Source organism: Zonotrichia leucophrys, chromosome 13 (assembly GCF_028769735.1).
Source record: "Zonotrichia leucophrys gambelii isolate GWCS_2022_RI chromosome 13, RI_Zleu_2.0, whole genome shotgun sequence".
In the NCBI taxonomy this organism is placed as follows: domain Eukaryota; kingdom Metazoa; phylum Chordata; class Aves; order Passeriformes; family Passerellidae; genus Zonotrichia; species Zonotrichia leucophrys.
Genome location: NC_088183.1, coordinates 10,505,978 through 10,529,471, shown reverse-complemented (window position 1 = coordinate 10,529,471; position 23,494 = coordinate 10,505,978). Strand labels below are relative to the sequence as shown.

The following is a 23,494-nucleotide window of genomic DNA, read 5'->3' as shown; positions in this document are numbered from 1 at the left end:
TTCTGCAATGAAACAATAAGGAGAAGACAAGGTTATAATCGTAAGAAACCAGAAGGGTAGACAGCGCTGCTACTGGAATGTGAGGGAGTGCTGAGTCACTCTGCATTAGGTGCTGCCATAGTAACTATTTACCAGCTGGTTGGGGATGAAGACAGCCTGAAAAACTTGAAATAAAAAACATGTAAATCCCAGCTCGAAATACATTTCATATGCTTTTTAAACTATTTAACAGAATGGAATACTTCTGAAGGTTTTTTATATTAGTGTTACTTGGGTCAAATAGATTATATTGAAGTACTGGATAGACACATAAATGTATTCAAGCAAGAAATAAACTGAGTTATTAAACTGGAAATAAACTATTCCCAGCTAGGCTAATGTAACTGTATCTGACTGTGAGAGCAAGTAGGAACTGCCTTGTATTCATGGGGAGGTGATGGAGTGCCTGTTCCCTATAACCCAGCCTAGGCTGTGATGCAAACAGAAAAGATGAGAGTTCTGGTAGTAACAGCTTCTGGGGTGGATTGGAAAACTTGACACACTTCAGAGAGGTGTAAGCTCGGATTCCTTGGCCAATTTTTTCCTGATGTTGCCCTCTGCTGTATTAGGAAGGTCATGCTGGCGGTGGCTTTAATATCTTGCTGGCTGAAGGTCCCCTGCAGGAGAGACAGCTCTGGTGTAGTGGTGATTTGGGGCACTTTTGTGAATCATAAGATTCTGGGTGGTTTCCTAGCATGGAAAATTTCAGCATCATTATGACAGGTGTCTGTCACATCTCCAAAGACAGAACATCCATTACTATTATACCGGTAAGTGAGAGCACTTAAACTGCTGTTGAGGTGTGGACAATTTCAGAAAACTGTAGATGGGCCTTTTGATAATCAGTTTGGCCAAGTCTGCCTTGGACTGTAGTTACAGAGAAGTAGAAAACTAGCAAAGGTTTTATAGTCAAGAATTAGAGAAAGGTTTATGAGAACTCTGCAGAGAGGCAGGAAGTTTGTGGTGAAACACAGGAAGTCACTTGTCTTTTTTTAATCTGTGTAGGGCTTGGAGGAGCTGCTGCAGGAGATGCTGAGGTCAGGAAAGCTCTGCTTTGCAGAGCATAGGCAGACACCTTGTGGCTCCCCAAAGCAAGGGCATGGAGGTCCAGGTGGGATTTTTTGTGCCAATGATCTTCACTCCTATGGTAGATGAACAAAAGATGTTTCCAGGATTCATTGTGCAACTGCATGCACAGATCTGTTTGCATTAATCTCAGTGAAGTTTTGGGAGCTGGCTCTTCAGCCAGCTTCCTCTGATCCCTCAACTTCCCTAAGGAAGTATTATTTAAAAATACTCATCTCCTCAAAGATCAAGACATCCTGAATCACAGAACATTTTGGGTTGGAAGGGACCTTTAAAGCTCATCTAGTACAACTCCTCTGCTGTGACCAGGGACATCTTCAACTACATCAGGTTGCTCAGAGCCCTGTCCCACCTGGCCTTGAATATTTCTAAGACAATTTGTTTTGTTGTATCTGTTAGCTTCAGTATTGCAATTTCCAGTTAACAGATTTCAGGGGTCCAGAAGCAAGGCTCAGTTAAGGACACTGGTGGCTCAGGGAGAAGCCTGGGCTTGCTTAGACACAGGATCCAGGATCCTGCAGAAGATGAGACATGCTAACAGCCTTGCAACACAAAAATTGCCACAGAGAGGCAGGTAAAAATTGGCATAGAAACTGTTTTTCATTTTCAAGAAAGAGAAGGCTGCAGGAATAGGCTACCAATGTTCTTAAGTAAATTAGATTGTGCAATATTTAATCTATAATCTATCTCACTCTCAGGCAAAACAGATGACAGTAGAAATGATTTTGCCAAGTCCTAGTTTATAGCTGTTATATTTGATTTGATGGCACTTGAAGGTGTAGCTGAAGTCCCAATTGCTTTAGAGGCATTTAGTATGAGAATTGCAGTCTGAGGAAGCAGATACTGTTCTCTTTGGTTTCCAGCTCACTTGTTAGAGTGCTTGATGATGATTTTCTGCCTTGAGATTGTGAGTCTTGAAAGACAAAGGGCCCTTGACTAAAAGGGACATGACAATTTTATAACAGCTTTCAGAAGTGGGCAGTGATGGCTCTAATACAAATTACATCAGGTTTAATCAGCTGCTGGGCTTCTGTACACAGGAAGTTTTTTTAAATCCTTCCCATATTGAATCAGAAGGAAACCACATGGTGAAAAATTTTTTGCCATGGAATAGAAATTCTTAATTTTCATATGCTTCATTTTCACCTTTGATAAAACCAAAAGCTTTTATCTGCAAAGGAAATGTGTGTCCTTCACAGCTGTAATCATACCTGAACTAGTGCTAACTCCTGGTACAAGCAGGGAATTGTATTGGTGTATCTTGGCCTATGTTCCCAAAGAGTTAAACAGCAGCATATCACAGCTTGGAGCTGGCAGTTTTGCCTGCTGTGCAGACCTGCCATGTTAGTGACTCAAAGGGCTGAATAAAAAGACATCATCTCTTCTAGCCTTTGGCATTCCTATCCTGTTTACTCCACTGGCACTCTCACACTCTGATTCCCAGAGGGATGCAAGATGTGTTCTCACCACTACTGCAGCCCTTTTAACACCTTCTTCTGCAAAGCCCTTCATGTACCATGGAGCTGGGACATCAGTTTTTTAACAACTAGCTTGTTCAGGAAACAGTCAAGAGCACCAATCTGCTCTTCTCCCCTCTCTCTGTGTATTTAGTATCACACAGAGATTGCAATTTATTTGGTTTCTTTGGATTTTTTTTTGTTTAAGTAGTCACGAGCTGTATGATGATGAGATGTCTAGAGGCAATGCCGAGCTATCTCTGCTGATGAAGCTGGCTGTTTTTCAGCATCTCTGATGATCTTTAGTACCTCTGTTGTGCAGGTCACCGGCCAGCTGCAATTTCCTCGGCCAAAGGTGAAAATAAAGCTATAAAGGAGTAAGTTTCTCTGCCTCGCTCATGGATCCCAGGGGGCAGGGATGTTCTGATGAGCATCCGCGCACCGCCGGCAGCATAGCCCCTTTTAGGAGGGATCTGGAGGGCTCGGCTGGATGGGGAGAGGAGGAGGGCTGCTGAAAACGCCGCCCTCCGCCGGGGGAGCGTGCGGGGCGCGGCGGAGCGGGCCGGGCCGGGCCGGCGGGGTGCGCAGTGCGCGCCGCAGTGCGCGGAGCGGGGCGCGGGGGCCGCGCCGCAGGGATGCTCGCCCCGCTCCTGGGCTCGGCGGGCTCCGGCTGGCTGCTGCTGGGTGAGTGCTCCCCCGGCCCGCCTCGGCTGCGGGGTTTGTCCTTCTCCCCGCCCCTCTCCCTGCTTCCCGGCTCCTTTCTTTCTCCGCAGCGGGTGGGACCCGCTGCCCGCCTCGGCACGGTGGGACCGGCCTGAACCCTCCGAAGCGGCCTCTGGGCCCGCCGTCCGGCTCCCCATGGCCGTCCGTGCTCCGGGATAAAGGGTATTGAAGCTGATTGAAGGGAGGAGGCAGGCGGGAGCGGCGCTCGGCACGGGGATGGCATGATGCTCGGCGTGATGCGTGCGGCGGAGCCGGCACCATGAGCCGCTGTGGCACTGGTGCAGAGAGCTCGGCGGGAGGCATTACATAATATCTCTCAAACTGTCCTGCTGGCTCGTTCCACCAGTCCATCTCTGGTACATCTGTTGGGGCACTTTGTCTGTAGCGGGTGTGTGAAATAGGGCGGCGCGCTTGGAGGGGTGTGAGCTGATGGGCAGAGGGTGATGCTGGATCCCATTGTTTTGTGGGCAGGCAGTGACGATTCCAAGGGGGTCTGCGTTAGGAAATTCTTGCGAGTCTGAAACAGGAGGATTTCTGTAAGGTATTTAAAGGTTCATCTTGAATTGATCTGCTGTGCTGATTTGAAATTGACTCCTTTGAATTTGTTTGAAAGGTAATGTTCAATGTCTGTGCTATTTCCCCCTTTATGTATCAAAGAGCTTCCCTCTAGACAGGCAGACTTCCAAGAAGTACAAAGGAAAAAAAAGGGGAAAATTATTTCAAAAGACAACACCTTAGCATCGTTAGGTGGGTGATCTGAGGGGAGTGTTGATAATGGAAAATATTGTAATTATTTATGTTTATGCCTACTTGCTATTTTTGATTATGAAAAAGAATGTTTCATACTGAAAAAAAGGGAACCTAAAATTGCTAGCCTGAATTTTGCCTCTGAAAATATCCTGTTAGCTCTCATTAAAGGCACTGGCCTTACAGCTGCTTATATCAGCAGCTTAAATCAGCTGCTTCAGAACTGTAGCAACACTCATGCAGTGAAATATGGCCCAGAGGGAATTACATGGGTGAAACAGAAAGGAGGCCTTGGCTGGGAAGCTGTGGGCAAGTGTTTGTTACTGTGTTTTGGGCCCCAAGGACCCAAGGACTGCTCTGAGCCACATTACTGTTGCACCAGGCTTGTTTATGACAACAGCAGGAGAACAAGACCCACTGGGAACAGGTCTCCTGTGTAAGCTCCTACCCTCAGTCCTCCACATAGGCCCTGAGGTATTGATTTCTGTGCTTCACATCTCAGTGTTTCTGCTGTGTCCCAGCTCCTCTCTCTTGTGCATCTGGCTATCCCAAAGTGTGTGTCTGGGGCCTCACTTAGTGCTGTGTTCTCTTTATTTGAGTGTGGACATGACTTTAGCCCAACATTTCTGTCTGCAGAACAGGTGCCCTCAGAAGAGAGGTGTGCTGTTATAGCCTTTGGCAGTGGCATTGAGATATCTCTGAGGGATGGATCCCACCAGAGAGCCAATGGCTCTGCCTGACCTGGCAGTGTGGCCCCTGCTCAGCCCTGGAGCAGCAGCTGGTGCTCTCATGTCTGGTTCTGGCTTTCTGATGGCCCCATCCCATCAGTCATGTTGCAAAGGAGTGGCTGTGCTGATTTACTGGCCATCACAGCCCAGTGAAGCATTCTTCTTTAATTCAGATTAATTTCTGGCACCATCAGGAAAGTTTTAACAAGTTGAGAAGAGATCTATAATGTTCATCTCAATGAAATAATGGTAGAAGTCAGTGAAAGACAAAGCCAATTGTTTCCTATTGCGCAGTCTTGGATGCTCTGATGGATGCAGAGAGTGGAATAGTAAACAAAACACAAACTTAATAGCAAATTCCCCTAGGGACTTGAACATTGCTGGTTTGGTTGAAATTGTCCAAGAACTCACCTTACCCCTTGAACCTCTGGGATTTCCTGCTTTTACTCCTCTGCTCTTCTCTTTCATGTGGCTGCAGCCATGAGTCTCTTGCCTGCCCTACCAGCCCTGCCTTTCAGAAAGGAAGTCTTTGTTCTCTTGCCTCCTGGCAGCAGCTGGAGGCCAGGCACCTGCACTCACGAGTGGAGGCACGAGAAGGGAAATCTGCCATCACAGTGTCCATTCCCACCAGCACCAGTGCATCTCCAAACATTTCTCAGTGCATGTTTGCAAAGGGCTGGGAGGTTCATCTGAGGTTATAGTGGACTTGTACAATCCCACTCCTGATCCTGGCTCTCATGCTGTGACACAGGAGTCCTTGGTGATGCTTTGTGTACAGAGGAGATGCTCAAGGCTGCTCAGCCCAGCCTGTGGAGTGCCAGGTGCTGCACCAGAGGCAAAGCTCATGGTGTTGGCTGAGGTATATTTAGTTGCTTTTATTTTCCATCCTTCTAGTACTGCTCCATTTGCTAGATGCTATCAAAAGGAAAGATTAGGTACATTTGGATTTCTCTGCTCCCTCACAGGACAAGATAGGACATAGCAATTTTTCTCTGCTGCTCCTGACTAATCTGGACATTTATTTGATTCTTGTCTCCACAATAGAACTGTGGATATTACAATTACATTCAAGTAATAAAAATAGGAGAGAAGCTTTGAAAAGAGATGGTAAATGGAATTAACTGGATACTCTCAGAAATAGGAAAGCTGACTTGGGAGTGAGCCAGAAACAAAGAAGTACAACATTACATCAATAAGGGTATAATTGCCCTTTTGATGTCACCAAACACTGCAGATCACCAGAGGGTTTAAATGTTTCATTGTGAGTACATTTCTGAGAGCACTTTCAGAGAAATACCTTGTTCTTCCTTCATCACTGCACAGTTGCAGTCAGTACCTGGATATCTTGAAGGTAACTGGAGGCAAGGCTGGGTGAGATGGAAAGGGATGGTGGGTAACGTGATGCAGGCAGTTATCCTTTGGTGGGTTCACAGGCATCCAGGGCAGCTCCTTTCCCATGGCTTTGTTCTTAACTTTGCTACATTATTTCTTCATATAGATCCAAATAAAGAAACTTACTCACCCTCTTTCTGATCAGAAATCAACATGAAAAAAAAAATCTGTTAATTTGTTCTTTTATTTTTAAGTGCTCTGCATACGTTCTTTGGGGATGGGCCAATACAAGTAATGAGGTTTTTTCCTTCACTGCTATTTCTGTCTCTTGTGCTACTGTGTGAAGCCAAAGCCCTGCAGGTCCTTGGCACTGGGGACCCATCTGTCCCTGCTGTTGTCCCTGCAGGGCTCTGAGTGCCGGGAGCAGGGACAGCTCAGAGGAGGGACAGTGCAGACAGTGCAGACCTCTGCTCCTGCAGCTCACCAGTCCTGTTCCCTCTGGAGAAGGCACTGGTGGTCCAAACTGCTCCATCCTCTCACCTCTTCTCCCACTGTGCAGGAGGGTTTATGAGCTTGGGAACCCAGATACCCTCTTACCCTGTGAAACCACTCAAACAGAGTGGAGAAAGGTGTATTAGAAAGCATGTGGCCATAAATATATAAATATGCTTGAAATATACATGTAAAATCCTTGAATCCCCAGCAGGGATCCTCACACTCCTTTCCACACTCTCCTGCATTTTGCTGTGAGCCATGATTGGCTCTCCAGGAGCTTTTATTCCCAGATATGCTGATTCAGAGTCTTTGCAAATCCTTTTTGGAGACTTCAAGGAACTGAGTGATGATTCTGTGAGCATGATACAGGGAAATGTTCTGCTGGGCTTGGATTTATTGTGGTGTGCCACCAGGACTTACTGATGACAAGTCATTCGCTGTGTCAAAGCCTCCTTGCACCATAAACATTGTCACAGAGCCTCCAAGGTTACCTGGGGAAGGTGGGTGAGGAAGCAGACCAGGGGCTTTGCCTCATTTCGCTTCTTCCTACACTCTGTACATAGGCAAATTTATAAATATTTTACCATCCTACCAGAGACTGCACTATGGAAAACATGGTAGCTGGTGGTGAGAAAGTAAGACACTGGGATGAGTGGGGATTTTTAGTCAGGAAAGAGTGCCAAAGTCACAGGGGTAGTTCAGCACCTGCGAGCTGGTGGTCCCCAGCTCCTTGCTGCAGCCACACTTCAGCATCCTTTACTCACTGCTGGGGCTTTTGCAAGCAGTGATGCAGCTGCTTCAGCTACAGTGTGTAGCAGATACTTCAGAAAAGCATGGCTGAAAATGCAGCCCCTTCTTATCCTGGGCTGAGTCCACAGCAAGGTTTTGGCAAGACCCCATGGTGATTCCCCCACAACCCCCGAATTAGTCAGCCACACGGGGTTTTTTTGTCTTCTGTGTTGTGTGGGATATTCCAATCCCATAAACATGGAAAGGAGCTAAATCCAACCAACCTGTCCAAGTCATTATCTTCCACACCACAGGAAGAAAATGTCACTTGTCAAAAAAAGTGTGTCATTCAATGGAAATCATGGTATCTCTAGGAAAGCCCCAGCTCAGGGAAGAAAAGTCTTTTTATTCAGACCTGTGTGCCATGGTTTTGCAAGAGCGCAGCTCACATTTCCATTTGCTCAACAAAGTGGCTTTGGTTGTGTAGATAAAATCTCAGAGACACCGCATGTGAACGGCAGTGAGGAGTTTCCACTAAGCACTGTGCAGTCATGCTGCAAAATCCACGCTGGATGAGTTGACCTCTTTGAGAGTAAGAGCTCCAAAGGCACCTGGGGGTTTTTAGGTGACCTTTCCCTCTGTGGCCAAGTGCGTCACTTGGCCCAGGAGCAGAAATTCCAAATGCTGGGTTATTTGGAAAAACCACCTCAGCAGAGGGTCTTTTGCCCACTGTTGCCTGTGGCAGAGGTGAAGGGTTACCAGCGTAAATCCATCTTTTAGTGGCCAGATTCTAAGAGACCCCTCACTGCTTTCACTGGTGAGGGGTTTGATGATGGCAAGGAGGGGAGCATCAGTCCTACACCTGGGAACAGACACTTGGATGCTTCACCTGGCCTCCCGAGTTTGTGTTTTGACCACAGAGGAATGACAGCCACACCAAAGCTGTCAGCCAGATCAGTCACTGCAATGGGACTTTAATTCAAACCTCCTCTGGCAGAACAAAGATATTAGGAAAAATTTCTTAATGGAAGGTGTGGTCAGACATCGCAACAGGTTGCCCAGAGAAGTACTGGAGTTGTCATCCCTGAAAGTGTTCAAAAAATATGTAGATGTGGTGCTAGGGGATTTAATTTAGTGGTGGGTTTAGCAGCGCTGGATTAGCCATTGGACTCGATCTTTGAGGGCTTTTCCAACCATAATGATTCTGTAACTATTAAGGTACAACTTTGGGTCAAGAAGCAGAAGTGCTGAGGTGGCAGGGACTTGGTACGTGGTGTCATGTAAGCTGATCCTTCCACATAAGTGTGACTCTCCCTGTTGTGAACATATTTTCATTTGGGAAAGTTCTAGAAACTACTGGAAAATCTTCCAAGTTTCCTCTCATATTTGCATACGACTAATCCAGATCCTGCTTATTTGGATACCAACATGATGTTGAGACTTGCTAACAATAGCCTTGCTATTTGTTTTTCTCTGGGACTCTTGCCTACGTGACAGATATCTGCCCTGTCCTGTCTGCTCCTGGGGCTGTGCCCCCTCTTCAGCCTGGCATCTTTTGCCTTTGGAAAGGATGAGTTTTCCCTGCTGAGAGCACAGGCAGTGCATGGATGGGTGTAGAAGGCACCACGGCTCACTTTGGGCTGTTGCTTGACCTGCTGTTGGATGGAAAATTGCCTCTCCTTGTCAAGCCACTGTGCTTGTTCATGGCTGAGAATCACAGGGGCTGGCTGAAATGACCTTTCCTTCTCCCACCTCTTAGGAAATTGGGGCTGAGCTGTCCCCGTGCACAAGGCAGAGCAGCCCCTGGGCTGTGCCCACCCCTGTGGGCCAGTGATGGTGCCCAGGGAGGGACAGGGCTCAGGAACAGCCTCCTCAGGGAAGGCCTGCACATGGTAAGGGTCAGAGCCCTGCTCCTCTTTGCCTCCAGAGCAACAAGCAATTCCTTTCCAAGGGCTATGAAATGCCTAAAAGCAGCTTCAGGAGCCACACTGACATCGCTGTACCACTGGGGTGTCCCACTCGCTGCTAGATGGCCCCAGCCAAATGCTACAGCGGGCAAAGCACTGAGACATTTGCTAAGTTGGCATTCTTTTTATTTTTTCCCCCATCTCCAAGGGCAAGTATGAGCTGTTCGGCACAGGAACCAGCACACAGATTGCTAAACTGATTTAACTTTTTTTTTCCTCTGAAAAATTATCTAGGAAACAGTCAATCATTCTGCTTTTGATTGAAATTAGTTGGAGGTGATCTAAGCAGTCAAATTACAGAAGGCAGAAATGATGCAGACTTAATGTCTTTTCTGCAGAAAACAGTACTTAGTAAGAAGTGGAGAGGATATTATTTAGTTTGTAGTAAGATTCTTTGCAATGATGGACAAAAAAAGACAAATATATTAGAACCTCTTTTGAGATGTTAAATATACTTTATTTAGCATCTCCAATTACTAAATTGGAGATTGGGATTTTTTCCTTCTTTTTTCTTTCTCTCAGAGAATTTTGTCCCATTCGATGCCCAAGAGATGATAACGATTGGTACTTTAGAGAACAAAATATACCGATGCGGGGAGGAGGAGGGAATTTATTCTGGCCAGGATGTTGATCTGGCCAGGATGTACCACAGAAATAATCTTATCCACACATCGCCCAGGTGTGCAGAGAGAATCATTCCATGACATGTGTTTTGCAGGATTTCTCCCCAAACTTTATACAGTCAAAACCCATAGAGATGCACTGTTTCAAAGGACATTGGTCAAGAGTTGAGCAAGCCCTAATGTTCAGTTTTCCATTGGATCCAAATTTCTTTGCTTCTGATATAGATTAAATCTCGATTCTTCGATTTTCTTATCAGTCCTTTCCGTAGCAGAGAGTGGTAGATATTCCTGTGAGGGTGGTAGATATTCCTGTGAGGGTAGATATTCGTAGGTGGCCGCTGATGTTCCGTTGATGGCCTTTTATCTTTCTGGGTGTCTTTGGGCTGCTCTCAGACTGTTGGTATGTTAAACCCATCTCCTTAGAGTGATAGTACATCTAAAAAAAACTAAAGAAAATTCCTTTCTCTGAGGCAAAGTCAAGTCAAACGTAACTAGAGAGACAAAATAAAAATTTAAAAGTTATGTTGTTTCCAACAATTCAGTCTTTTAATGCTTCTCCTACCATGGGTGAGCCTTTGCTTGTATTAGCACTGTTAGACCTTATCAACCCCTGACCTCACTGGAAAAAAGCCCTCACCATCTACTGGGGTGTGCCAGGGGAAAACCCAGGGCCCTGAGCCCCTCTGAGAGAGCCTTTCCTGGCTGCTTGTGGGAGCCCAGCTGCTGCTGCACAGCCCTGGCCATTTTTTTGGTATTATTTTGGGGTTTTTGCCACACTTTAGCCGGACACCCAATGCCTGCCAGGACTGCCTGCTGTTCTGCCTCTGCCACTGCTTAGGGTTTCATGCTGCACTTTGTTTGCCAGTGGGTGTGCTGGGCTCTGCTGTTCCAGCGCCGCTCCGGGGTTCCGCTGTTGTGGTGCTGTGAGGGTCCCCAGGACGAGGTGAGAGATGAGAATTTGACTCCAAGTTCTCAGAAGGCTGATTTATTATGATATGATATATGATAGACTGCTATACTAAAACTATACTAAAGAATAGAAGAAAGGATACATCCAAAGGCTAGACAAGAATGAATAATCAAAACCCGTGACTGACCAGAGAGTCAGACACAGCTGGACTGGGATTGGTCATTAAATAAAGACAATTCACATGCTGGGATAAACAATTCTCCAAATCACATTCTAAAGCAACAAAACAGGGAGAAGCTGAAGCTCCCCAGGAGAAAAAATCCTGGCGAAGGGATTTTTCATAAAATATCATGGTGACATTTCGCCATTGGGAGGGCACTGGGCCTGGCTGCCCCTGGGGAGTTGCCAGGGAAGCCCCTTTTCCCGGTCTCCACCATCACCCCGGGCACAGCGGGGCTGAGCCCGCGCCACAGCGCCCCCTGCGGGCCTGGGGAAATCACTGCAGTGCCCCTGCCCGGCCGGGAGCCAGCAGCGCCCCTGCTGGCCGTGCCCGGAACTGCAGCGCAGGGACAGCCCTGGGCTCAGGGGAGGCCACGCTCGGCTCCTGCTCATGGCAGTGGCTGCTGTTGCTGCTGCTGCTGCCCTTGGTTTGCCTTCTTACACACACACACCGGCAAAGAGCTGTTATTGCTTTCCCCTACCTGTGCCTGAAAGCTCCTTTACTTCAAGGTTATAATAATTTGGAGGGAATTCCAGGAAAGGTTCCTGCCTTCCTTGGCAGACACCTGTCTTTCAAACCAAGATACCAATACAGCTCAGTTTTAGGTAAAACCCTTCTCCATAACTCCAGGCAATCTCATTCAGAACTATCTTTTCTTCAGCCAAATGTTCAAATAGCTCCTTGGAGCTGAGAGCAGCTTGTGGCTGGCCTGTGAGCACCAACTTGCAAAAGGTCACCCAAGTTGTGCCAGCATTCTGACATCCCCTGAACCTTTGTTCACTGTGGGTCTCCCTTGCACACCCACTCGTGTTGCTACAGGATACTGCCACTAACCCAGGCTGCTCCAAGCCCCATCCCACCCGGCCTTGGACACTGCCAGGGATGGGGCAGCCCCTGCTTCTCTGGGCAACCTGTGCCAGGGCCTCTCCACCCTCACAGGGAACCAGGGCTTTGAGATGCTGAAGGAGCCATGCCCAGTGACCTCCTCCCTCTGTCTCCTTGGAATACCCGAGTCCTGCTTTTTTTTCTGCCTGAAAAGGGTCTTTTTGTGCCGCCACCTCCTCCAGCCCGAATCTCCCGCAGCTGAGAGGCTGCTGAGGGTGGTGTGATGCTCTGACCTGCCAACAACAATTCACGGCTGTGTTTCCTTTCGGGAAAGGCATTTGCATATCCTCTATTCACTTTATTTGGTTAAATATATTTGAAAAGGCAAAAGCTCTGTGTCATTGAGACCCGCAGAATAAGCCGTCTGGGGGCCTCCTCCATCTTAACCCTTTGGAACCTGGTTCCAGCATCTTGGACGCTTAAAATATTCAGAAAAAGAGATTTTAAGGCTGTTTTTGCAGCAGGTATGGGGAAGGAGGCTGGAGACAGGGAAAGCCCTGACAAAAGTCAGCAAAAATGTGCCATATACATTTGAACTGAAAATTCACTTCTGTGAATACAGCCACAGACTGACTTGCAGAGAGTTTGCAAAATTTAGCACGGACAGAAATGTCTTCAGGGTGATTTGAAAGTACTTGTGAAAACAGGAGAGCAAAAGCAAGTTACAGCTGTGTCAGGGACAGAAAGGTGCAGGCTGCTTGAGGATGTGGCATCAGCGAAGGGAACTTTTTAGAAACAAAAATAAAAATAACCTAATTGCTGCTTTAGTTAACGAAATAAATAAGAAACTCTGAAGCGACAACAAAGATCCTGAAACATAAACCGTATGTTTAAAAATCATTCAAACAATGTCACTGCTTGTTATTAGTGTCAGGAGAAAAAAAATACTTCAGTGAAGTATTTAATTTGGACTATTTAAGGACATCTCAAATCACAGCCCAACCACAGATTTCTCAAAAACTCTCCATGAGATGATGCCAAATCCCCCCTTTTCTCTCATTTTCCGGCACAGTGCCAGGCCCTTGCTGCCAGGGGAACAGAAGCTGGGTGTGGGATGTGGCTGGGGTCTCTGGCTGGTGGATGCCAGCCCTGCTGACATGCCAGGATGCAGGAGAGACCCCCTTGGACTGGGCCAGGACACGGCCCCTGCACCTCACTGTGTGCTGCACCTACCACGCTCAGCTGCAGTGTGGAGACTGAGCTTCTGGGTTCCTGTAAAGTGTTCTGAGGATGACAGCTGGGAAGAGATGCATAAGCAATAAATTCATCATCCTGGGTTTATTTTTGTTACCTTGCCATCAGCTGGCATCCCTGTGGTGTAAGGAAATTGAGGGCTAGAGGGAGAGGAGGCAGAAACACTAGCACAGTAACATAATATTAATGTTCCTAATTATTTAATTAATCCACTGTTTGTGCTGTATGCTTCCTTCCTGCTGCTCTTTGGAAATGGTCAAAAATATAGGCTGTATAAACATAAAATCATAATACCTGACCAGAAGATATAGAAAAGGAGACCACTAAAAAGACACACAAAGCAGTAAAGTTCCCCTTTCTTACACATTATTTGAATTAGTGGCATTTTTTTATTTCTGCTTGAGGCACAATTTTCCACTGATGGGCCTTCAGGAATGTAGAGATACTGTTGGTGGATTTCTGTTCTGTAACTGAAGCTATCACTCTGGTTTATGGGAATGTCCTGAAAACCATAGCAGCAACTGGGGTTTTTTGAGTTATGCTCAGAATTTTGAAGTGGAACTCTTCCACAGAGCAATGGTAGCTCCCAGGCTATCTCGGCTCTGTGTGGTTTCCTGGTGGCACAGCCTCATTTAGCTGCTCTGATGACTCTGTGTAAAGTCATGGAATAGTTTGTGTTGGAAAGGACCTTTAAAGTTCATCTAGTAGTAAACTAGTAGTTTAACCCCCCTACAATGAGCGGATATCTTCAACTAGAACAGGTTGTACCAAGCCCTGTCCAACCGCACCTTGAATATTTTCAGGGCTGAGGCATCCACAGCTGCTCCGGACAACCTGTGCCAGTGTGTCACCACCTTCCTTATAAAAAAATCATCCCTTATATCTAGTCTGAATTGGCCATCTTTTAGTTTAAAACTATTACACCATGTCCTATCCTGTATTCTCCTGGCTAAAAGCAGCAATGTTTAAAATTCAATCTTAATCTGCGTTTCTCATTAATTTTGATAAAGTAGAAAAGCATAGAGAGATTCCATAGGTTACTCTCTTTTATAGGACTCTGGCTGGGAGCATTAAATGCACTGTGATTTACTGATACATCTTTTTTTTTTTTTTTCTGGATGGGTCAGGTCTCAGCCAAATCCCAGCAAAGTTCTTTGAAGTCTTTCCACTGATTTTACTGGTAAGTGGGTCTTACTGGGCTTTAGACTTTAGCACAAAAGGTGAAGTCTAATTTCCTTTGTACTAGTATAAACATCCCTGCTACTCAATGCTTTCTCTTGCCTGTGAGTCCAAAAAATTAGGTTGTCTTCCCATAAAGCCCTGTCCCCATCACTCTGCCCTGCAAATCACCTGGCAGAAAAATCTGGGGCAGAGTGAAAGCTTTTATTCAGTTTATTACTTAAAAGTATGCTTGCATCATTTTTCCCTTAAAGTTGGCAGCCCACATCCAGCTTCCTCTCTTTGTTCTCCCTCAGATATGTCCAATGGTTGTTTCAGAGAGTGAGTCCATATGCGTATGTACTGCAATGAAAGCAAAACAAGAGAAAGGGAATTACTGCTCAGGGTACTTACAGAGCGGGTAAAAGGGTCAGACTCTACCATGAAACGTGTTTTACTCAGTCTGACCACTTATACTGAGGGCATATTGCCCATAGTGAGCTTCATCTTGGTAGGCAAGACCAGCCCTTACCAGCAGGAGCTTGAAAGAAGAGTTCCATAGCACAGTATGGTGGTTTTAATCCAATACTCATTTGAAATCAGGATTCCCACCTCCCCTTTAGGGCATTTCAGCATGAACACAGATATGCTGAGACTGTGGGCTACTGGCACTGAAGCACCCAGCCAGCCCAGAACTGTTCACACACCTGAAATATTTTCCTGGCTACAAAGATTCTGTCAAGCTGTGGCTCATAAAGAACAAAGGGGCAGGAATCTGAGCTGGTGAATATTGCTGAGGTCCCATTAAGCCAGCACTGTGATGCTGATTTGCACCTGCAGACCATTCAGTCTAGTACTCCCTGCCCCACTCTGGCACTTTGATGAATTAAGCCTGATTGCAGAACATCCTCCATGTGACCCAAAGGAGCGATATTTTACAATCTTGCTTGAAATCTCATTAAACAGTCTCTTCATTCATGGATATTAAGTGTTCTTTGAAAATTCTCTATTACAAACTCCAATATCACAAGTAAAATTTAGGACAGGTCAGACAGAAACTTTATTAACTATGGTAATAGTAAGTCAGCTTCTCACCCTCTGCTACCCCCTTTTCTGCCAAGCAGTTCTGGAGAGCCAGCCAGGAAAAAAAGTAGTTGAGAAAAACAATAATTTCAGTGTTAATAATGCCAGATATTCAGCTTCTAGAAGGGAGGACTCCTCAAATGCCTTCCTAACAGCCAGAGTCATAAGCAGGAATTGAACAGTAAAAAATGAGCAGTAAATGAAGTGATGATATGGAGCAAGGGGGCCCAGGGGTGGCACACCCATGTTATCTTTGCTCAGGAGAGGGGAGTTGGAAGCTATCAGACCCTGTTGGTCTGGTGGTTTCCAGTTGAAAGGAATGCTCTTGTAGTTGAGAGTATCTCAGCCAGATCTCTCAAATGTAAATGTCAGTAATTTACCATGACAAATGAATTTCAAAGTTCTGTTCTTGCTATTTTGAGTGTAAATTAACAAAACCTGGTTTGGGCTGGAATACCAGGGGTGTTGGGCTTTTTCTGTTAATATATATAGCAGTATAAGGATGATGTTACTGGCAATAGTTACTCTTATTATTTTATTGATTCAAGGGATTTGTATTTATTCTACTCGATCATCACAGAATGTTTTGGGTTGGAAGGGTCCTTTAAGGTCATCCAGTTCCAATCCCTCTGCCATGGGCAGGGACACCTTCCACTGGACCAGGTTGCTCCAAGCCCTGTCCAATCTGGCCTTGGACATCCAGGGGTGGGGCATCCCCAGCTTCCCAGGACAGCCTGCTCCAGTGTCTCACCACCCTCACAGGGAAGAATTTCTTCCCAATATCCCATCTAACCCTGCTCTCTGTCAGTGGGAAGCCATTCTCTTTGTCCTGTCACCATCTGCCCATTTAAATATCTGCCGATATCAGACCTATGAAGTTTCTATTTCAGCAGACCTGAACTGGTGGTACAGACTTTCTCAATGTCAGAAACTTTCTTTTATGATGACTTTCCCTAAAGAAAAAAAAAAAAGGAAAAGAAAAGAAAAAAAAAAGAAAAAAAGCCGTTTCTAATTTTAAACTGCGCAGTTGCAGAAAGGTTTTACAGTTTTACACCCAGAAGCGTTTCTTCGAGCCTGTAAATCCTCCAGTATGACGGAGATGTGCGAAAGTACTGCAATATTCAGGAGCGGAGAGGGTGGGTTTATCCTCTGGGAGGCGGCTCCCACCGCCGGGTGTGGAAGCTCAAGGGTTACAGCGGGCATCGCTGCCGCTGCTGCTGCGCTAATTCAGCCTAAGCCGATATTAGCCAAGCTTAACTTCTTTCGGCCGTTTGCGGATGGGAGGGGGAGGGACGGCCTGGAGTCAGCAGTTCTGTGCGGGGCTCGGCAGGGCAGAGCCCCGGCCATGAGCTGAGCGGGCAGCGGCGGCACAGGCGGATGGTGAGTCCCGGCGGGTTCATTGTTATTATCACAGTGCTTCTGAGGAGCCGGGGGATCCGGGAGCTGCGTCCGGGCAGGGCTCTGCTGGGTCTGGGAGGGCCCGGGGGGCTCCACACGGGACCCCCATCCCCGGGGCCCCGCGGGCTCCAGCGGAGCCGGGCTCCGGGATGCCGAGCCAAGCCAAAGCAGAGCGGGGGCAGAGCTGCGGTGCGGAGGGAGCCGGGGCTGTGGGGGGTGGGCTCGTTCTTGGGGGCGATGCGGGACAGCTCCTGGGGGACACTGGCACGTGGCTTTGACATTTTCCCGCGGTTCGCGTTTCCAGCAGCCTTAGCGGGAAAAGCTCCTGCCCGGCTCCGGCTGGAGCTCCCGGCGCAGTCCCGCGTGGGCTGCGGGGTGACAGCCCTGGGGCTGGAGACATCCCCGGCAGCCCTGGGATCAGCGGGGAGGACAGCTCTGCCTGCGTGGGGGCAAATTCACTGGGATGCAGAGACGGAGCCCGGCACTGCGGCTTCCCTTGAGGACGCTGCCCCTCTTAGTTCATTGCCCCAAACTCTTGACCCTACAGATCCAGGCTTGTTTCCCACAGTGGGAGCTCTGTGGGGCACGGCACACCTGTTTAGTTGTGGTTGACCTCAAATCCTGTGTTGAGTTTTGGGCCCCTCACTCCAAGGAAAACATAGAGGTGTTGGAATTTGTTTAGAGAGGGGCAACGGAGCTGAGGAAGGGTGTGGAGCACAAGCTGGATAAGGAGCAGCTGGGGGAGCTCAGCCTGGAGAAAAGGAGGTTCAGAAGGGACCTTATCACTCTACAAAGGAGGTTGAAGCTGGTGGGGAGGTTTGTCTCCTCCCAAGCAGCAAATGGAGGAACAAGATTAAGTGACCTCAAGGTGTGCCAGGGGAAGTTTAGGTTGGATATTAAGAACAATTTCTTCATCAGAAGAATTTTTCAGCTCTGGAGGAGGCTGCCCAGGAGAATGGTGGAGTCACCATCCCTGGAGGGATTTAACAAACGTGTGGATTTGGCACTTGGGGACACGGTTTAGTGGCAAGCCTGGCAGTGCTGGGGGAATGGTTAGACTCGATAATCTTAGAGGGCTTTTCCAACCTAAATGACTGGAATTCTGTGACATCCTGCTGGTTTCTATGCTTTCTGTGTCTCAACTTTCAGCTATCCAGACTTCAGTGCAGGCTCTTTGTAATGCATGTCCCTGCCTGAGGGAGCTCCTGGAGCTGGTGACAAAACTTGCCTTTGCCAAAGCTATGCAGCAGTGGTAGGTTGCAAGCATTCAGTGTAGTGTGTGATGTTCCTAATTCCATGCTGTGCTGTCCCACTTTCCTCAAGCATAGAACCATGAGCATACTCCATCCACATGGGATGAGCCTGCTGCTGTGTGGGGTGTGAGAGCTCATGGGGGTGCACCTTGGTGTCAGGGACAGAACATGAAAACCTTATCTGTAGCCATGAAATGCCCTATCTTGACATAGAGTGTTTTCTGGCTTGCTTTGTTGTGTATGTGCCTGTTGCTGCTGCATCCCACCCTTTGGCATGCTGGGGACAGAGCAGGTTGGAGATGTGATGAGAAGGGGAGGATGATGCTTTCAGCAGTTTCAGAGAGCCTCCTGGAAGGTGGAGGGTCCCTGCCTCCCCCTGGAGCTGTGCCATGTGGTGGGTCAGCTGCAGGGGTGGCTGTGGGCACTGTGGGGCCTCCTGGAAAAACCTGCTGCACCTGGGCACTGAGTGTCCCTAATGCCAGGAGCCTTTCTGCACTAATCACTCTGCTTTTACTGATACCACGCAAGAGAGAAACATCAAGTTGTGTTCCTTTAAAAGCATGGTGATACTCCTGAGTAGAGAAGAGATTATTTTGAGAAGCTCTGGCTCTTGCAGGCAGTGTGTTTCAGTTCTGACTGGAGGCTACTGGCACCGGGCCCAGGCAGGCAGAGGGCACGGCAGGAGCCGGCAGGTCTGTGCAGGGCAAGGCTGCTGCATCAGGCTGCTCCTGCCCCTCTGTGTCCCTGCTGCTGTCCCCCACCTGCAGGGGCAGGGGGCACTTGCCTTCCTTTGGGTTTCTGGCACAAGGCCTGCCTCTTTATTTTCTTGCCCCTCACTGCACTGCAAGGTTGCCAAATAAGCCTTGAACAACTTTCAAAGCTGCCTTCAGTTTCTGGTTTGTTTTGGGATAAAACTTGGAGCGGATTCAGGCAGTCACAGTTCTGTGTGCACAGGGTCTGGATAAAACTCTGCTCTCTCCATGTGGACTTAACCTTTGGTACCCCCTCACTCCTTCCCATCTGTGCAGACAGGGTCCTTTATAAAAGCACTACAGCTACAGGGCCAGGTTGGATGGAGCCCTGAGCAATCTGCCCTAGTGAAGGGCATCTCTGCCCACTGTGTGGGGGGTGGCTGGGTGATCTTCAGTGTCTCTTCCAACCCATCTGTGATCCCATGAACTTGCAGGGCACTTTCTTGTTAACTAACCTGGTCTAATTACAGTCAGATTACTCTAAGAGAGGGATGCAACTCTATTTGTTATGGTTAGTGACACTACTGTTACTTTTTTGTATGCTCCCATTTTAATGTCATTTTCTCGTTTCAGTTTCCAGTGTGACAGTTGTAATACTGTCTGCATGGGCATGTGTTTGACACAGAGCTGGCAGAGCCTTTCAGGCCTCTCCTTTTTCATATGACTTTGCTTTAACTGCAGTGGCAGGTCAGTAAGTATTGGAGCTCTTCAAGCTGTAGGATTGGCATAAAGAGAATTGCTCCTTATAATAATAAAGGCAGTGTTTGGCTGTCATATGGCCCAAACTGTGAGGTCTCTCTCTACATCTGCAGCAGAAGATGAAAATCTGTGGTGTGATAATGCACAGACAACCTCCTGCAGACAGCAACAGGCCAAATTTCCAGGATCTTCATGGCTGGAGTCAATGCCAGCTGCAGTCTGGCCTGCTTAGCCCTGCTGTGAACACTTGCTACATAATTGTTGATATTGCAGAAGGCAACACAAAATTGAAGTTTGACCAAATAAGTGTTTTGGTCCAGTCTGAGCTGTCAGAGAGACAAGGCAGGTTAACACTTGACTTGGAATAGGTGTTTAAAACATTCCTGTTCTTCCCTGCAGGATTAACTCTGGGCATGCCACTGTGTCATGTCCTAAGAATTATGGAAGATTTTCTGTTATGAGCTTGTTTAGTTTTCTGTGTCACTTTGGATGAAGCACTCCCATGCTTGCCTGAATGCAACTGGCTGGCAGGATCCTCAGAGTGTTATTCAGAAACCATTTATTCTGGTGCTGCTGCCAAAAGAAACGGCAGCAATGAACCCAGGAAGGTTTGCAGCTGGATCAGTACCCCTGGACTGGTGCACAAATATTTGTGCTGGTGCCTGGGAAGGGCAGGGTGGGTGTGGGAGTGATGGAAGGGGCAGATGCTCAGGAGCACTCCTTGCCCTGGCAGGCCTGGAATATGGTGGGGCATCCCAGCCTGAGTGGGCTCCACAAGCTGTGCTCCAGGCAGGGCTGGAGATGGGTGTGTGGTGGTCAGGGAGCCATGCAGGGAGGACAGGACCCCACCCTGGCCCCAGGATGCCATCTGGTCATGCCAAGTGGGGATTTGCTTATACACCAACCACTTTTTCTGATATACTATAGCAGGACAGTAATTTCTGTGCCAACAGCCATGTGCCCCAGCATGGGCATAAGGTGAGGGACCCCTCATGGCCCAGTCCAGCAGTGGGGTGAGTTGGGATCATCCATCCTACCCTGCCAGCAGGAATCAGACCCCTGCAGTTTGTGTGTGCAGCAGGAGAGCAGCCAGGCTCTCCCTTCATCACTGTCCCTGTATCCCTGTCACCAGTGTCACACAGTGACCCTCCAGGTGCAGCCAAGGGCAGGGTGTGAACGGTCATGAAGAGCAACTGGCAGGGCAGGAATCTGCCTGCATGTGTGTCCTTGTGTGGCAGTGACCTGCTGTGGGGCCAGCAGAGCCAGCCCTCAGCAGCCTGGGCAATGCATGCTTGTGGTATCACCTTCTTCCCTGCCTGGCATTGTGCCCAAATGCCTCCACCCAGCCATGGCCTAGGGGCTTTGTAGGGTGAGATGGCCACAGAGAGCCTGGCTAGGGCATGTTCATGTGGAGAGACTGAAAATGGGCCAGGCAGTGAGCTGAGGAGGGGAGTGCATCCCTCCTGGGTCCCTGCACCTCTGCACTGCCCAGCACCGACACTGCTGCAGAGCATTCAGGTCACTGGGGTTCTTAGCTGGACCAGGGCCTCTACAGACTGTACTAAGGTTTATTTAAATTCAGTATTAAAAGGCAAACATCAAAACTTTCCCTGGCAACAAGCCATCCAGCTCTTTGCAAAGCACCTTCGCATCTCCTCTCTGCCAAGCCAGCTGTCAGGGGTGCAGCTCCCTTCTCCCTTTCCATTCAGTGCTTCTCTTTGTACTCTGCCCCAGATAACTATTTTTATGACATTTTTAAGTTGTTTGTTTGCTGCCTGACACAGAGTATTCAGGAATCATATAGTATATGGGACAATCAACCATCAATGTCAGTAAAAAAAGTAAAACAACTGAAACCCAACCTAACAAACCTCATTCTTCATGAGAACTGAAGTTGACAATTACTTATGAGTATACCTTTGGGAAGGGGGAGCTCTGCAGATGTTCTGTGAGCAGTGTGCAGAGCAAAGCCCCAGCCCTGGCAAAAGCAGCCCCACAATGCTCTGTCAGGTTCCAGCCCTGTGGGACAATGCCAGCAGCACGTGGCACTTCAGCACAAGCCCAGAAAGCATGTGCAGGGTTCACTGCCACCACCTGCAAGCTTTGCCATAAGGCTGAGTGGCAAATTCTCTCCTGCTTTAGCCATCTCAATGGGATGCTCCTGTGGGCTGTGCTGCCTGTGAGCCAGGGAAGCCAACGGGGAGGGATCAGGCTCTGGTTTCCCCAGATGGAACTTTGCAGCCCCTGTGCTGATTTTGGCACAGTTGTGAGCAGGCTCCAGAGAGCTGAAGACAGCCAGAAAACCCCACAACTGTGGTGGTTTGCTTTTCCTTCTGGCTGGGTTATGTTTTAGCTTGGAGGAATGGCCTGAGCTCACTTGAGGTGAGCACACAGAAGCTACATTGGCATAAGGGGAACAAGAGGAATGTGATGGGGAGGATATTGAGTACAAAAATATCCATTTAGGTTTTCCCATCTGAACTCCATCCTCTGCAACCACAGGCTGAGGGTTTTAGCCTGGTCAATGAAACCTCATGACTCTGGCTCACACTGGTGCTGGGTAACCTTTTCAGGATGTTTCAGCAGTTAGAGGAGCTTTTTTGTTACTGTGCCTTAGGCAACTGACAGACTTCAGAGACAGCGGAGTTGTTGAGCTTTTCCCTTTTGGTATGAAACTTAAAATGCTTGCTCTGGCTTCCTGATGCTTTGTTATCCAGAGGAGTGGCAGATTTGGAGCAGATTCCCAGTCATGGCTTTTCCATATGTGTGAGTCATAGTGGCTTCTGAGGACTGCTACACCACTCTGCTCAGGGGTGCAAAAGGTATTTTTATGTTGGTCCACATGTTTGAGCTGTGCTGAGTGGGTGAGGAGGTGTGGGATGGAGGACAGAGCTTCCCATGAGGATTTGGCATCAGTGGATGAAGAGGGACTCAGTGCTGAGAGATGAGGATGGGTTGGTGGTCCATGCATGGCTCTGAGCAAGGAGCATTTCCAGGCAGCTGGGGGCTGGATTTTGCTCTCTGAAAGATCTCAAATGTCTAAAGTAAGATCTCTGCATAGCACTGAATTATTTATTGAATAATTTCTCTAGGCAAGCGACCAATACGCTGTAGATATTTCAGATACTTTAAATACTTCTATTTATGTGTGATTACTGGTCTCTTTGAGGACATTGAGCTCCTTGTTAGCATTTTTCCCTTTTTAGTGGATGCTTGCAAAGATCTTCTGTTTTGCAAATACATTTCCCAGCAGTGCAGAGCAGGAGGGAGCAGAGGCCAGTGCTGCTCCTCTGGTTGCTTGGAGATTCCATCCTTTGTCTGGTCCCTGCCTTTGGGGTAGGGGATGTCAGGAAGGTGGATGGAAGCTGGAAGGTCAGCAAAGCTCCTGAGCCCAGTGCTGTGTCTGCCATTAGCTCTGTCCCCAGGAACCACGGGGAAATGTGGTGCCAGGCTGTTAATGCACCAGCTGCTTTAAACTTAGAGTTTTTTAAGGAGTGAGATGTTTCTACAGTAATGCTAGAGGCACATGGTATTATGCAATTAATGCTGTTAATCATCAGTTACAGAGAGTAGGGGGAAATTCTGCTTTTTATATATAAATGCACATGCACACACAAGCATTTACATCCACACATGCAGATATATAATGTGTGTAAATACTGGGTATAAATGGGACCCAGTACTTCAGCAGCCTTTTCTCTGAGACATTCCTTCTGTCCTGAGTGAAACTGCCTGTCTCTCCAAAAAAATAATGCACCATTGGGCCAAGTTTATACCACAGCCCCAACTACATGCTGATGCTGAACTGGTCTCTTTCATCCATCCCTGTGCTCCACTCACTCAGTCACCAGGGGACACAGGAAAGCACTGCTGCCCTCCTTGCCATAAAGTTTATTTGCTTTATTCTCCTACAGATGCAAGGCTTGACCTGGATGCAAAGCCTTTTTCCATTGTGGATAACCCTGCCTTGCTGAGTGGGAGGGAGGGTGAGGGGGAGGCAGGGACACGGGGACAGG

At 47.8% G+C, this 23,494-nt stretch overlaps 1 protein-coding gene across 5 annotated transcripts in view; it reads left to right on the top strand.

The window, feature by feature from the left end:
- Positions 1 to 3,136: 3,136 nt before the first annotated feature.
- The window catches only part of ACSL6 (acyl-CoA synthetase long chain family member 6), a 57,619-nt gene continuing 37,261 nt past the window's right edge, over positions 3,137 to 23,494 (top strand). For 2 of the 5 annotated variants that reach the window (XM_064725263.1, XM_064725262.1), the window contains exon 1: positions 3,137 to 3,266. In XM_064725263.1, coding sequence (XP_064581333.1) covers positions 3,218 to 3,266 — 49 coding nt within the window. In that variant the 5' untranslated portion in view covers positions 3,137 to 3,217. Of the gene's footprint in view, positions 3,267 to 14,282; positions 14,316 to 16,572; positions 16,757 to 23,494 lie in introns of those variants that run through there. The other 3 variants (XM_064725266.1, XM_064725265.1, XM_064725264.1) reach the window with 3 other exon arrangements.